The sequence below is a fragment of the Tetranychus urticae genome, chromosome 1 (genome assembly GCF_039701765.1).
Source record: "Tetranychus urticae isolate SD_2017Ah chromosome 1, NJAU_TeUrti_SD_1.0, whole genome shotgun sequence".
Taxonomy (NCBI): Eukaryota; Metazoa; Arthropoda; class Arachnida; order Trombidiformes; family Tetranychidae; genus Tetranychus; species Tetranychus urticae.
This window is the reverse complement of record NC_142958.1, coordinates 15,604,533-15,620,498: the sequence shown is the minus strand read 5'-3', so window position 1 is coordinate 15,620,498 and position 15,966 is coordinate 15,604,533. Positions and strand designations below refer to the sequence as shown.

General features: G+C 30.7%; 1 protein-coding gene across 2 annotated transcripts in view; it reads right to left on the bottom strand.

The window, feature by feature from the left end:
- The window catches only part of LOC107367788 (lachesin-like), a 38,608-nt gene continuing 22,642 nt past the window's right edge, over positions 1–15,966 (bottom strand). Inside the window, exons 5-8 of one of the 2 annotated variants that reach the window (XM_015935539.3) lie at positions 3,001–3,129; positions 1,176–1,463; positions 809–877; positions 1–249 (exon numbers count right to left, since the gene is read on the bottom strand). In XM_015935539.3, the coding sequence (XP_015791025.1) occupies positions 128–249; positions 809–877; positions 1,176–1,463; positions 3,001–3,129 (608 nt within the window). In that variant the 3' untranslated portion in view covers positions 1–127. The remainder of the gene's footprint in view (positions 250–808; positions 878–1,175; positions 1,464–3,000; positions 3,130–15,966) is intronic. The other variant, XM_089266284.1, reaches the window with a different exon arrangement.

Below are 15,966 nucleotides of genomic sequence, written 5' to 3'. Positions count from 1 at the left end.
TAGAAAAAAGCAAATTTAAATTTTATTTTCTCTTCGCCACTCAATTGTCGATTAATTTACATGGAAACAATATACAACTTTGTGTTACATGAAAGAAATTTTTACACTTTATTATAATATCGTTTGCTTAATAATTTATAGTTACAAAGATTAAATTGAAAATGATATTTACAAGGTTAACAACTATGGACATTGTTTTACTTTGCTTTTGGTTACCTGAAGTTATATCATTATTAACATCGGAACCATCTGAGAAGGGTCAACCAGTAAAGTTGTGTGAAAATTCCAAGGTATCCAATGTGTGTTTTCATTCATGTTTGTTCCAGAATTTCATTTAGAGAATAAATAGAAATGAAAAGGCAAAATTAGTAATACAATTCTTTCATTAGTTGAATTTTCGTTGCACTGAAACTGAATAAACTATTATCTTGTTATCGATAGTTTTTGTCGCTAAGCAATCTACTTTTAATCATTGATTCCGTCTGAATTATCTTTTTAGTATTGATTCAATATTGATACACAATTTCATTACAACATTGATTAGATAACTATTTATCGACTTTCATGTATCGGGACTTCAATATTTTTCTATCATCATTCATTATTGCATCAAGTGCTAGGAACTATTGTCTATCGGGCTAGAAATTCTGGTTCTGATTCAATAATTTATTTTCTTTAAGCGAAGACAAATTTATAAATCAATAAAACAAGGTTGCTATTTAACGTTGGACAATATTTTTGCGAAATTTTCGTTTCTTTGAAAATTCGAAAAACATTTTTATAAAATGCAATTTTATGATTAAATTACCGTTAGAACTTCGACTTCTAGCATTGGTTGGATCACGACGAGCACCTTTACCTCCAGGAGAGTGAATGCCTGTGGAATAAAATGAAAAAAAATATTTACTTTTAGCTACGAATTGGCCTAAAGGGAAAAACAAATTTGATCGACCAAATAAAACCTGGAACTGAAAGGCTAATCATTTAGCAAAAAATATGTGAATAATATGAGGGAGGCAAAAGTAAAGTTGAGAATTCAAAGTCATTTTCATGCGAAATGAATTGAATAGGAAAAAGTGTGGGAGGAAAATTTTATCAGATGAATAGTGTTACTATCATTATGATAAGGATAATTCAGAGGAACAAGATTATGGATAAAAGAAAAGGTGTTATACCATATAATTTGATTGAACCTTCAGTTGAACCAAGTGAGTTTCGAGCATAACACTTGAAGGTTCCAAAATCATTTGGTGAAATGTCTTTTATTTTAAGTATCATTTGGGCTCGATAAAGCCTCTCAACGGTGTGTATCTCATATTTATCGTTAGATATTAAGGCATCTTCATCATCTTTTGTCCAATAGTTGATTGATTTTGGTGAAGATTCTGTATTGCAAATCAATACTGCATCACTGCCCATTGATGCAGCGATTAGCTGATTTGGTACCCATATCATTGGCGGAACTGATCACAGTATGTTTAGTAGACAAAAGAATAGCAGAAAGAGAGAAAAAAGAAATAAGAAAAGGAAGAAGATTTGTAAGATTATTTAAGACGAATCCGAGTGATAAAGAGAAAAAAAGAAGAGGAAAAAATCAGAGAAAAAATAAATAACAGAATAACAATGAAAAAGTACAACAAGAATGGGAATTGATAGGAGTAAGATGGAGATAAGTAAAGAATCAAGATTCAGTAAAGAGAGAAGAGAAAGAGGAATGATTTGGAAGACAAAAAAGGCTGATGCAATTGATCATTGATTTGTGTCAAATTGGATGAACACAGGACAAGGAGTCAAACTGATGGGACAGAAAAAGGCAGTCAGCTTGACTTGCGATCATGATTATCATTTGGTTTTGTGTACAGCAAAAGGAATCGCTCATTGTGATGGAGAAACATGTTGTTTTGTCGCCAAAGATGAGCAATATGAAGAATGAAAAGAGAGACAAAAAAATGCTATTGGTCAACATTATTTAGACAAAGAATAAGATGATTAAGATGATGATAAACTCATATTGATGGTGATAGTGATGGCGATGAGAAATGTTGATGAGAAGGCAAGTTGAACTGAATGATAATGGTTAGTGAATGAAAGTGTTATAATGGCGAAAGAGACGGTAAGAGGGCGACATAAAAAGACAGTCAGGAAGAGGGAAAAAAAGTGAAGACAACAATCAAGATGAATAGTGAGTGTGTGAGATAAGTTGAGATGAACATGTTTCTACACAGATAATACCATTAATCAGACCAAGAGGGAGAGATTCATGGGTTGGAGGCTAGATAAAGATGATGTTATTCAGAAGAGTGAGACGGAGAGTGAGAGAGAGACAATGAAAGGCTAAAAGTCATGTTAAAAAAAGGATGAGTAAGAATCAGTAATAGAGAGATAAGAGGAGAAAAAGTAAATGAAAGGAACAAGAAGATTTTGTTGTGGAAGAAAGAAAATGATAGTGAAGGTTGAGTGGATATTCACAGTTCAATTCAGGCTCGTTAGGCGTTAGAATCTTAATAAAGCATAATGTCAGCTAAAGAATAAGGTAATGATAATGATAATAATAACAATACTAATAATGATGATGATGATGGTAGTGGTGGGAGTGAGTATAACGAATGTTGGTATATTGAAAAGAATTGTTAAGAATGAAGTGATAATTGAGTGCTATATGATGATCAACACTGAAAATGAGCGAGAAGAAAATGTTATGGAAAAAAGTGGAGAACTGGAACAAAACAATATTGGCTACATGAACTGGGACTGTAAATGGGAGGCAAAAGATGAATAAAAGTCAAGTGAGGTGAGTTGTGATCAACACTAAATATGTATCATTAATATCTATTGTTTTTATCGTTTACTTTCGTTTCCCATTAGAGGCAACAACAGCCAATAATCATCAACCGTAAGTCAAGTGAATTTAGGTTAAGCTAAGTCAAGGCTTGAGGGTCGGTTAATGTGTCGATGGAGACTGAGGTTATGGTGGATACAAAGGAATCAAAGTTGACTTACAGTGAACATTTAAGATGATTCGGTGGCTAACTGAAGGTTGAACACCATTGGTAGCTATACAAAGGTAAGCACCCATGTGAAGACGACTCACTTTGTTTATGGTCAGTTGTTCGCCTTCAAATTCTTCAGCTGAAAAGAATGAATGAAAAAAGAAATTTTTGTTAATTAGTTAGGAGGCATTGTTATCATGGATGAAGACGAAAATGTTTGTAAAGAATGTAAAGTTGAAAAGAGTAAAAAGGTCAGATAATATCAGGATGGAAAAGTGCTGGAAAGGAAAAGATTTGATTCAGAGTGTCGGGTGGAAAGAGCATGAAGAGGCAAAAAATGATTAATGAATAAACAGTGAATTATACTTGGAGGGAAAAATTGGTTTTCGTCCCTCATTTCAAATATTGTATTCAATATAATGTAATATTCAAGCAATTTTTGTGTGATGATAATGACTAAAAGCTGGGCAAAGAATGAAAATGATGGAAAAACAAGAAACTCAGTTAACCTGAACAGCTTTTCAACGAACCAAATTTGGTAAGGTAAGCAAACATAACGTGATGATAATTAATTTTTCAAGATGAATTTTTAATGATAACTTTACTTTTGAAAGCAAAGTGTATCACCATCAACAACTTAAGAGAATTAATTTTCAGAGAAAATTCTGAAAACGAGATAAAAAAGAGTTTAAAGGTTTCTTCAGAAAAGGCATCTCGATCCTGGAAAAGGTTTTCCAACGTAAGTTGAACAAAAAACTGAACAAAAAGGTCAAACACCGAAAACTCAACTGCACAAAATTATGAAAATAGATTTCTGCATTTTCAAAAAATCGAAAAGTTTAGCTTCGAAATTTTCCTGTATAAATAGTTTTATCACTTTCCAAATGATTAATAAGAAATGAAATATCAAACAATAACTTCGATAAACAAATAATTGAAATGTTTACGTTGAATAATGTGAAAGTTCAAATTTGTACTCATTCAAAGTTATACAAATAAATGTTGAGATTAATATCATTGTTATTAAGAAAATGAAAAGTTACGATAAATTTGTTTAAGAAATTTGATATGAAAACAGAAAAAATTTCGATTGCTCAACTCATTGTATTAATGAAACTACATTTTACCAGAGAAGAGTAAAAGTATTCAAATGAAAATTCAATTTAATTTCCATGCAGACACAACTTAAATACTTTTCAATTTCGTACTTTTTTTACTACAAAAATAATCAAAATTGTATAATTTACAACACTTTCAACTTCATGTTCTTGTTCGATAAATCAACGATAATAATGGAAATACAAGTTCGAAGATTTTAAATGTATTTTCCTTCGAATTGAGTCAATCTCATCAATGGATTGTGCAAAGAATGCAAATAAAAAGTAATGACAATTTTCATTTTGATAGAGCAAGAAAGTTTCATTCTTTTTCCATGCTCAATTCTGGTTCATCGAGCCATTCAAATCAAAAGTTTAACCTTGTTTAACCTAAAAGGTGAGGTGAAAAAAGACATGAAAAAAAGAAAAGGATGAAAATGGAGAAAAAAGTTGGAAAAGATTTTTGCCTCTCAAATTACACTTTATGCTAAAGAAATGAGCAACAATTATTTTTTCTCATTACCATGATTTCATGAGCTTATCTTAGGTTATTTCATTCTATATCCACCTGATGGAAACGACTTTTTGTGCTCTGCTTTTAAGCATAAAATGCTTCATGATAATGTAAATTGAACCTTTCATCGTAAATAGAATCATCTTGGATTATTTTTGTCTCCAAACTCATATCATCTTTAAATGTTAGGACCTTGTTCAATTTAAATTAATTTACCAACGAACCTTAATGCTTCCCAAGGGTTCAATTGGGTCTACACTTTCAATGCGCTCAGATTTTCGATCCAAAGTTCGTCTCAACCAAGATTAAACTCATCATTAACATCAACATTAACCAATTTACACTCGCAAATCTCGGCTCACTTCAATTCCAATGGAATTGCAAGTTTGAAGAACAAACCAAAAAAATATTCCTACTTAACTTAACTTCACTCCCTGTTTCACTCCCTGTTTTCAACTCCCAATAGCTGCCATAAAAACTCAATTGACTGAAAGAAGCAACGAAACTGAAAATTAGTAAACTTTGATATTCCAATAAATATCTAGATTTACCTTTTTCTTCAGTTCCTTGTTGGCCTCTTCTGTGAGGATAAAATGTCAAAACTCATTAATCTTCCGGAAATAGAATTGATATTAACAAGAAACTTGAGTCAAGTGGTTTACTTTGTTTTCATCTCATGTTATCATTATCATTACTATAATCAAATTTTATCATCATATTTAATCAAAAATGTTCATTTTCCTTTTCTCTCTTTTTTTCCAATCATGTTCTGTTTATACAGGGAATGACGATACTCTCATATCAAATGATCATCATCACTGTAAATAGAATTTTTTTTCTCCTTTTTCACGTTAGCTTTGTCTTCTCATCTTTTTTTGTCTCTTCAGAATCATTTTTCAGGCTAATTAATCTTTCATTGTTGACTGTACAAAAAGGTTTAGTGAAACGTCAAAAGATAACACTTAGTCTAATGAAAAATTAACATGAAAATTGAAACTTTTACCAATCATTTTTTGATTAATTCAATGGGTTAAACAAGTTTGACCACTAATTGGAAAAATTTATCAAAAGTAATTCACTTCGTTTATCATCAACAGCAAAAAAAGAGAAAAGTCTATTTCAATGTTGAATCTAACTATAAATAGATACTTTGATTTCACAGAGAAACAAGTTGAGCATCAACACACGAATGAATAATTTCAACAGTCAATGTTTCAATTTTTTTATTCTTGTTTCATTTCCAAAACTGCAAAATGTTTCACTTTGATTCATGGATTTCAATGCAATATTCATTTCATCATTTCGCCATTGGATTTAAAACTTGATTCAATTGATTTCGTTTCTCAATTTGGATTGATAAATCAGAGTTTCCAAAATGATTCAATTCAAATGGAAAATGAAATGGACATATTTTTAGATTTAATAAATTATTCTTTGTTCACTTTCTGCTGGCAAGGAAAGGAAGGAAATGAAATCTTGACCAGAACTGCTCGTAATTGGTGTTCATTTTCAAATGCAACTGATAATTTTACTTCAACTTTGGATGCTTATCATCATCATCATCTTCTTTGTTCTTTGTTCTGTTTTCCTTTTTTCCACTTTTCGATCGATAAACTGATGCATCAATATCATGATGATGACGGCAATGATGATGATGATCAATATTATTCCATTGTTTTACATGGTAAAAGTGAAATTGCGTTACTAATAATACTAACCATTTTAACCAGAAGAAAAAAGTAGAGAAACAAGGAAAAGAATAAATCAGAATAGATATTGAAAGTTATCTGTTGAAAAGTATTCTGAAACAATTTTTCTTTACCCTTTTCTCTTTGCCTGTTTTCCTCTACTTTTTATCCTCTTCCCACTAAAGAAAGATCTTTTTCCTTCAAGAATGTGACAGCCTTTGGTAATTATACAAATGCTTATATTCATTGAACCCAAAGGTTGTCTCACTTTTGTTCACTTGATTAAACCAAATATTTATCCATCGAAGTGAAAATCACCAAATAATCTACAATTAAATTCATTCTGACACTGACTTTTCATCATTTCAACAACAACAATTATTTGATTGTTGTTATCCAAACTTTACCAAACAATAAAATCGATAACAATGAAAACATTCCAATCAACCAACCTTTTCCAGGAAGAGTAAACGAAAACCCAGTCAAATCTGAATATCTTATTTCAAACGTAGAAAATTTTTCTAAATTGAATTCCATTCTTTTGAATTTTCCAAATTCTTGACGATTAAAAACCAGAGAATGCATTAGTTGCGAACTGAAAGTTTCAGGTAAAATGCAATAAATAACATTCTCTTAAACGATCTCGTTTCAAGTCAATTTCGTAAACCAATCGTGTTAACAGACCAAAAGAAACTTCACAGTTTTGGTTGATCCTAGAAAATATTTTGTGTAAACTAACGAACTGAACCAAGTTTGATTTGCTTTGCTCAAGTTGAAACTACAAGAGAAACGAAATTCAGAGACTGAACTCTGTAATGACCATACATTAATTGGAAAAGGTTTAATGGTTTAATAATATTCATCAGTTATGATTCTGCACGCACTTCTAAGATAATGTAGAAGTCTCAGAAGTCTAGAACGGAAGAGTTTTACTTGAGCAAATGGTTGCAACGATTCTGATGGAAATGATGGAAACTATAAATGAGCAAATGGCTGGCAATTTCAACAATTGCTTCTATTAACCTGAATCCATTTTACAAGTTAATTGTCCACTTTGAAGAAAATGAACAATCAAAAGAACGACTCAATCTCTAATTGGTTTTACCAAATCTTTTCGTTTCTCATTTCATGAACAAATTGAGTTTACGATTTTTGAGAATTGTAAATTGATCAACAGTGAAAGAGAAGGAAAAAGAAGGAAAATGATTGAAACTAATTCTTCTCTTCATAATGATTATTTTTTATTATACACAACATAATGATGATGGTGAGTTAACAACATTTTTATCAGTTTTGTTGATGAAAAAACACTCGACTTTGTTGAGTTATTGTTTGATTGTATTGATTCACTGATCAATACACGCTTCTGAATCATGAATTATTCGTTGCATTTTTTCACTTCTAATATTCTTATATTCAAACCCTTTTTCTTCTTATCGTTCATGTTCAGATGTTAAATTGAACAACATTTAACAATAATAATCATTGGAGCAAAATGCTGCAAGGAAATTCCAAGAAGTAGAAGAAGAGAGAAGAAAAAAATATTCTTTCTCTTTATGCAATTATTATCTTCATTTGAATCATCAGGAAATGGGAAACACGAATCAAGACGAAGAATAAATTGATTCAAGTTAATGGATTCAATTTATAATTTAAAGTTGAACAATTGTTGGCCTAATTAGAGTAAAATGATGTGCAAAAAGAAGAAGAAAAGTCATATTAAATTTCAACATTGGCGTAATGTTTAAACCTCACCAGAACACCATGATAGCCTAAAGAAATTTTCATCACAATTTTACTTCTCTTTTCATGGCTAACGATTTGCACCTTTTACCTTTTGCTAGTTGCAACGAATTGAAGAGATAAAAAAACTTTTTGTTTCCAACTTTTCAAATGAATAAGAAAAGTGTTGGAAAAGTTTTCATTGTAATCGAGTAAACTTGCAACTTGAAGGTGGAAAAATTGGAATGAATAAAAAAAGAGATTTATCTGTTTACTGTTGGAAATATTGATGATACAAAATGGAAAGTTGATTCATTTATTCATAAATTATCATGAAAATAACATGATGATAATGATGATGAAAAGAGAAGAAGAGAAAAGAGAAAAATGAAGTGAAGTGATGACGAAAGAGAAGATGGTAATGATGATGATGATGGTGGATACTGTTGATGCTGAACAAAATGATGGAAGCAAAAATGAAATGGAAAAGTTGCAATCTCAGAATATGATTGATCAAATGACAAATTACCATTTTAAAGTCTTTTTCTCTTCTAAATTCCTTCTTTTCTGTTTTCTTCTTCCTCACTGATTTGAGTTCAAATTTCACTTGAAATCTGAGAATTTATTTATATCTATCAAACTGAATATTATCATTTCGATCAGAAGAGTAACCTTTTATGCTCTTTTCTTCACCATCAAAATTCTGCTCGAATCAAATCTATCTTGGCTGTTCCATCAAACCAAGTCACTAAACGATTTACTCTTCATTTGATTACTTTTAATGAAGGAGTGAAGAAGGAAAAAAAACTGTAAACTGATTATTTGGATGAATTTTAATTTGACCGGAAATCTCGCGAGAATTGAAATAATATCAACTAAAATTATTCTCAAGTTGAATTCGTTCAAATTTACGTAATTTGCAATCTCAGGTTCAACTATTAATTACCTTGCAAGAGTGATGAATAGAAGGGAATGAAAGTTGCTAATCAAGAGTTCCAACTTGTTCATCAACAAATTATCTTTTGATATTTCTTTATTTACTTTTCATTACCTTTCCATGAAACGTAATTTGGGATTCCATCATTTTAGTTTGAAACAAAATATTGCCTTTCATGATTCTCTAAATGATTCAACATTCATCATTTGATGGGAAAAAAATTTTCTTTTACCATGTTTTGCGTTTCCTTCCTTATCCATTCTTCAAGTTATCGTAATGTTGAGAGAAAATTTTATTCATGGGTTGACCTGAACTTGATTTATACAAACTTGAAATATTATTAGTTTAGTCTTTTTGCTTACTTGAAAATAGTTTATAAACTATTTAAACTGTTGAACATAAATCACAAGTCAGTAAAGGTAGAAAAAGATTGAACCGAAAAGAAGAGAAACTTTGTCTATCATTTTTTATTCAAATGTTTCAAAGTTTCAGTGAAATGCATGATAATCTGATTACCGAATGGAAAAAAGAGTTTCAAAGTTTCAGTTCACTTTAAATTTGATTCGGTAATTTAAATTTTTTCTCGATATTCTTTGTTGGTCAATCATTTTAGCAAACCCATGAAAGTGTTAGAGTTATAAAGTGTATCAAGTAAAGCGTATAAAAAAGTGAATGAATTATTGAGATTAAAACTCTTTTCCATTCCATTATCAACGATATTGGAAATTTATTATAAGTTTTTGCCTGTAAGTTCAATCAGAATATCGTTCATGTTGATTTATATTCGATTTCTATTAATATTGTTATAATAATGAGCTTTTGTTGGTAAAAATGAAAGTAAAAGAGTTTGGTTACAATATTGGCAAATCGTGATGAATTGCTGAAAAGTTTATTTTGTTTCAATTTGTAACATTTACTCGAGAAAAATTTCATTATTTTCACAAAGAAATATTTTGTATAAAAATTCATCGAATGAAATGTTATTGTTATTTATAGAAAAGTGTAAAACGAAATATTTTGCAGGCAAACCAAATGAACAGCTTGGTTATAACCAAGTAAGCAACATTGAAGATTGAGCTGAGCTCTTATTAATAGGGAACCATACGCTTCTGATATCACTGATCAGAGTTACTTAACTGACACTGCAGCTAACATCAACTCGCTTATCAAAATGAAAATGATCAATTTCCATCTGAAGACAATACTAGCTCCGAAAAACATGCAAATTAAACTAAAAAATGTTGCATCTTAAACATAAGAATCCAATTATGTGCCAAGGCAGATCTTGCGAGATCAATCATATTAGATTGTGCCATGGCGCTGATTTATATTTTAATAAATTTATCGAACTTGTATCATAATGGAATGCGACTTTTCTCCTTTTAAGGATCGAGACTGGGCTGGATAGTGTTGAGATCAAACTTTTTTTTCTAATGTTGTTTGAATGAAAAGATTATCAAAGGCATGGAGAATGACAATAAGTCAAGGAAGAAAAGAAAAGCCATCGATTGGTCAAAAAGTGATGATGTTTGTTGTAATGATGATGAAGAAAATAAACTAAAGAAAATGGGAAAAGAGTAAAAGGAAAGCAAAGGATTCATTCTCCCGATTGACTTATTGTAACCTTTATTTTGACCTTAAGTTTTTCCTCGGCAAACAAGTAGTAAATTATGACTTTGAAGGTCCAATGACAAACCCATTTACCATTAGTCTTAATTTTTGTTTCACTCTCCGTAAGTTTGTTGGTTTCATTGGGCTCATTGTGTTGGTCAATGTGAACACTACATTGTGTAAGATTCTGTGTGACTGTTTTGTTACTCACTTTCAAGTTGATTTTATTTTCATCTGATTAAAGTGACTTTGCAAAGTTAACCTTTTAACAATATCTTAGAGATCAGTAAACCTCAACAAAAATATCCTTTCACCGCTCAATCAAACGATAATCTATCACTCGATCAACAATCATGGTCGATAGTTTTGCAAGATTTTCATGAAAAAAACATCTTGTCAATATTCCCTCGCTTTTTAATCACAAATTTCATTGCTGAAATTACGATGCAGCAATACAGATTGAATAAAGCAATAAAAATATTGAGCGAGATAAAAGTTAAACTTGTGTACAGAACCTGAACAGGCGCAATGTCCTGGCACAGTCTTACGTGAAAGTCAAATAAGTATTTTTATACAGTAAATGGATTTTGCAAATTTCACTCAATTTTTAAGATTTGTGACACCAGCAATCAGAATAGTTTTTCAACAATTTTGTGAAACTATCAGAGAATAAACTTGATCCTTTAGAATTACGTTGAAAATAATTTACATTATCAATTCATTTAATCATTCAGATCATCAAACTTGTACAAATGAATAATTTCTTTGAAAAGTCGAGGCAAGAGAAAAGAGGAAACCGATCAACATGAAAAAGGTAATCAGAGACAAAAGTTGAAAAATACTGAGCATACTTGAACCCCTCCTGATCCACCCACAGTAATTGGTCCAACGATTAACTTTACTGTGCTTATTGTTTACAATGTAATTTGCTTCTAATAAGCAATCACAGGAAGCAAAAGGCAACCTCATGATTAGGCTGAAAATGTGAGATGAAGAATAAATGCAACAGAAAAGAAATGAAATGAAACAAATGAGCTTGAACTTAGCACTAAATGATGATAATTTCTTTCCTTCTTTGTGGTTCAAAGTTTTGCCCTTTCCAACCTTGCTCAACATTTTTGATGGTTTAATGATAATGATGATTACAGTTTGACTAGTGTATGATAATAAAAATGACACCAGAAAAAAGTAAAGGAATCAAAGGGTAACCTTGTTTGACTGCACAGATTTGGATGATTGCCATTATTATGCTCTTTATAATAATGGTGATGATAGTGATGATGAAGAGGATGTTAAAGGTAATCATGAAAATCATTCCTAGTTACATTTTTGTACATGTGCATATATCTTGAGACATTTACATACAACAATCATCATCAGTTCAACTTAAATTAGGCTTTCTCTTTTCATCTCTTCTCTTCACTATTTTACGTGTTATATATAAAGAGTCCAAAAATTATCATGATAATTGTTAGTTAAAAGTATCAACTTTACTTGATTTATTATAACTTAAACTAACCTTATTTATTTAAATGTTTAATATGAATTATTAGTCATGATTTACCTTTAATCTAAAATCATTTCAAATTTTAACTTTTTGACCTTTTCCTGTTTCATCTTTCAACTTCACCAAGAATGACTCTGGCTAATATTCATGAATTTAATGATTTATAATTAGTTTTGACCTGATAAGTCATTTCAAAGATAACTATGAAAAACCCTTATTTTGACCTTTTTCCATACATTTCGCCTTATGCAGCTACTGACCGAGAAACCTCTGGTATTCCATATTAGTTCTACATGCCATGAGCTTTTGGATGAAATTCTAGATTAAATAATAAGATTTATTAAATTGGATTATTTTGCATTTTGGAATACGTTCTCGGGCACTTCAATCGTTCGATTCGCGTGAATATAAAATCAATCGAAGATTTATCTATGCGGCTATGTCACAAGGAGTCGAAGCGTCCTTCAGTCTCATTAAAATACAATAACAAAACTGTTATTTTGATCTGACTGAACGCTGATTGAATACAGACTAAATAGCTGCCAAGACGGGAGTTGCTGGAGCATCTGCAGCTAAAGGCTTTTCCATAACAGTGTGTCTCGTCTTCGAGCAGCAAAAACCCACTTTTTATACTATCCATTGATACAGATGTGCATATAGCTGCATTTTTTCATAAAAACATCAATGACTCAACAAAATTTGTCTGCATATCAATTCAATAACAATAAATATCTGTTTAGTAATTTAAAACCTCGAGGTAAATCAAAATGGAATACAATCAAATATCGTGCAGACTCCATTACCTCAATCACTTTTCGTAATTTATCAATATCTCAGGAATGGTAAGTTGGATTAAGCTGTTTAGCTTTTTAAATCAACAAGCATCACTTGTGTAAAGCTAGATTAATTCAGTATAAGAAACTCCACGATATTTTATTCTTTTCCAGTTTGATTATCCTCGAGTTCAAAAATTACTATACAAATAAACATTGGCATGAAATTGACATGATTATAATTTTTGTTGATTACCTGATGTTATTTTATGGCATCGGACAATGCAGCTATTTGCACATCTGTATCATTGAATGAGTATAAAAGTCGTTTTTTCCAGAGAAAAAGTATCAATTGAAGATTGAAGTTTGAAAAGTGATTCAGTGAATTTTTTAGTCTTTTAGTCAAATTGAAATAGTTGAAAAATCAAAATTATGTGTGAAAAATCGTTTTTTCTATCATTTTGTTGGAATCATCGCGCTTTCTGGTTCTATAAGACCTGCTGTTCGCCAAGATTTCCCATCCAGTTCAGACGATCACACTGTTCTAGAACAGCCGTTATCTTCAGACACTCCAGCCTCTTCAGTCTTAAAAGCCATTCAGCCTGCGTTAAGTATTATCAAAATAACAAAAATTTCATTTGATTTTTTGTTATTTTGATGAGACTAAACGATATGTTGAATTTCAGCCCGGTAGCTTCAAATCTCGCATAAAAAGTCGCATCGATCAATCTGAGATTAAGAATATATACTTGGATATTCACGTAAAGCAAACGACTGAAAATTTTTGCAAAAATAAATCAATGTGCCCGAAAATATACATTTTACACACTATAAAGGGTGTAACGCGTAAAAATTTAGGATTATTTTAACAAGCTGAGCCACGATCATGACTGATCTTTTCACTGAATACAAAAAATCCAATCCACATTTAAAAATTCAAATTATTGATGAAAAACCATTGTCAATGAGAAAAAATAAAATAAAACTTGGTTCAACAGTTGAGGCAACATATTTTTTACCTAACTCTTTACTCGAAAAATGATTTTACGTATCCTTCTAATTTAACAATAAACCAGCAATCAACCTAAATCAAAAAAATTTTTCCCCCAAAGTCAATGGTAAAAGATACGGATTCTGCATTTTTTCCCCTACCCTGTTTAAACGCTAATTTCTCAGGTACCTGAATTCCGATGAAGCTCAGACTATTTTTCGTGGATGTAGTTTAATCATGGCTTTCAGGCTGTGAAAAAATTTCCTTTAGAATCCTTTTAGTTTGGCCACAATCTTTACGCAAAAATTTCATGTTTTGACTTTATATATGGTATAGATATAGATTTGAAAAGAATTAAAGTAAAAAAGACACTGATAAGAATGTCCAGTTTGTGTCTTCTTCTCTTTCCGGCACCATTCTTATCATTGTCATTTCTATCTTCATTCTACTCAAATTAAAATAATCTTCACTTTTTACGCATTACATCCTTTACATATGTATTTTAAAATGGAAAATAATTCAATTTAATAAATCTTATTATAAAAACTAGAATTCCACCATTTCTTTGTAATCATTTTATTCACATGAATCGCAAATTATATGACTATATTTATCAATTAAAGTCTTGTGCTATACATTTTTAACCAAAAAATTAACTAAATCTACACCAGTTTACTAGACTTTGAGCTCACTCAGATCACTCAGGGTGGAAGTTGGGGATCAAATATAGATCACGGTTCCGATTGCGTTACGGCCAAGCAAAACGATTGAAGATTTCATTTAGAAACCTAATTTAGTGATAATTCAGGGAAACAAGATATAATGTCATGAAACAGGTCTGCTGCTGAAGTACAGCAAGTATGAAAAGTTCGAAAAGTCGAAAACAAAAATCTAACCTTGCAATACTCTGCAATGTACATCGAAGAATCCTGTGCCATAATGAGTGTAAGCATATAGAGCAAACGTTGATATTGATCACTGAGACCTACGATCTTGTAAAAGTTCATCCAATTATGATCAATAGTTTAGTCCCTACATCAAAATGAATACCGGTTCCAAACTTTTACGCTGCAGTGTATATGTCAGTAGTAGATCTTGAACTACACAAAAAAATCTGTTTGGTTGGGCTAACATAAAAAGTAAGCTTAGTTTCATCCAGAAATTATAATTTCGCGAAATTTTATGTAAGAATCTTTCCAATTCAGTCATTTTAATCAATCGTTTCCCTCTATTATCTAATATCGTGAATAAAAATGATTGTAATCCTTAATTTGACAAAAGCTTTTCTAATGAAATGAAATTAGACTATTGCTTGATACTGAAGAAAAGTTTATTTATCCTCAAACGACACAGATTAAAGGGATTTAGCCAGATGCATTGAGTAATTGGAGACGAAAATAGTTGACAATCAAAAAAACGATTTTCTGCATCAAAGTTAATTTAAATGAGCATAAATACAGAACAACGAGGCTACAAAGTTGACAAAGATTTATTTCAAGTTGAGCATGATTAATCTTGTTATCACACTGATTAAGTTGAACCTTAATTTACACCAAATTAGGTGCTAATCAAGTATAACTAAAAAAGCATGACTTGAAATGATGAAATGATGAAAGGCTGATGATGAGAATGAGAATGAGAATGAAAAAAGTAAAAGTTGCAAGTAAATGAGAAAAGAAAGTGAAAAAATGTCAAAAAATAAATTAGTAAATGAGAATAAAAGTCGAATAATAAAGAGTTTCTTCTTATAGGTTTTGTCTGTAACGATAAAAAGTAATGAAAGTTGGAAAGGAAATAAGTATAAATATCAAGTAAACGTTGATTGTATAAAAAAAGCATCGAGATAAATAAGGTTCGAAATTGATAGGGTAAAAAGAAGGGAAAAAAGAGTAAAGAACAAAAAAGGCCAACAAGAAGACAAAAGAAGATGAACAAGCAACTGGAATGAAGCTTTGATTGTCTTTGGTGATTCCATTTAAAGGTAAATTAGCTTAAGGTTAAACCAAGATTAAATAGGTTGAAAGCGATGGTCAAAAAGGAAACGAGAATAAAAAAAGACTTGAATTCAGGGCAATAATAGAAACAATAAAATGAAGCTTTGGGTTTCCCTGTGAAATGCCATGTAACCTTTAATTA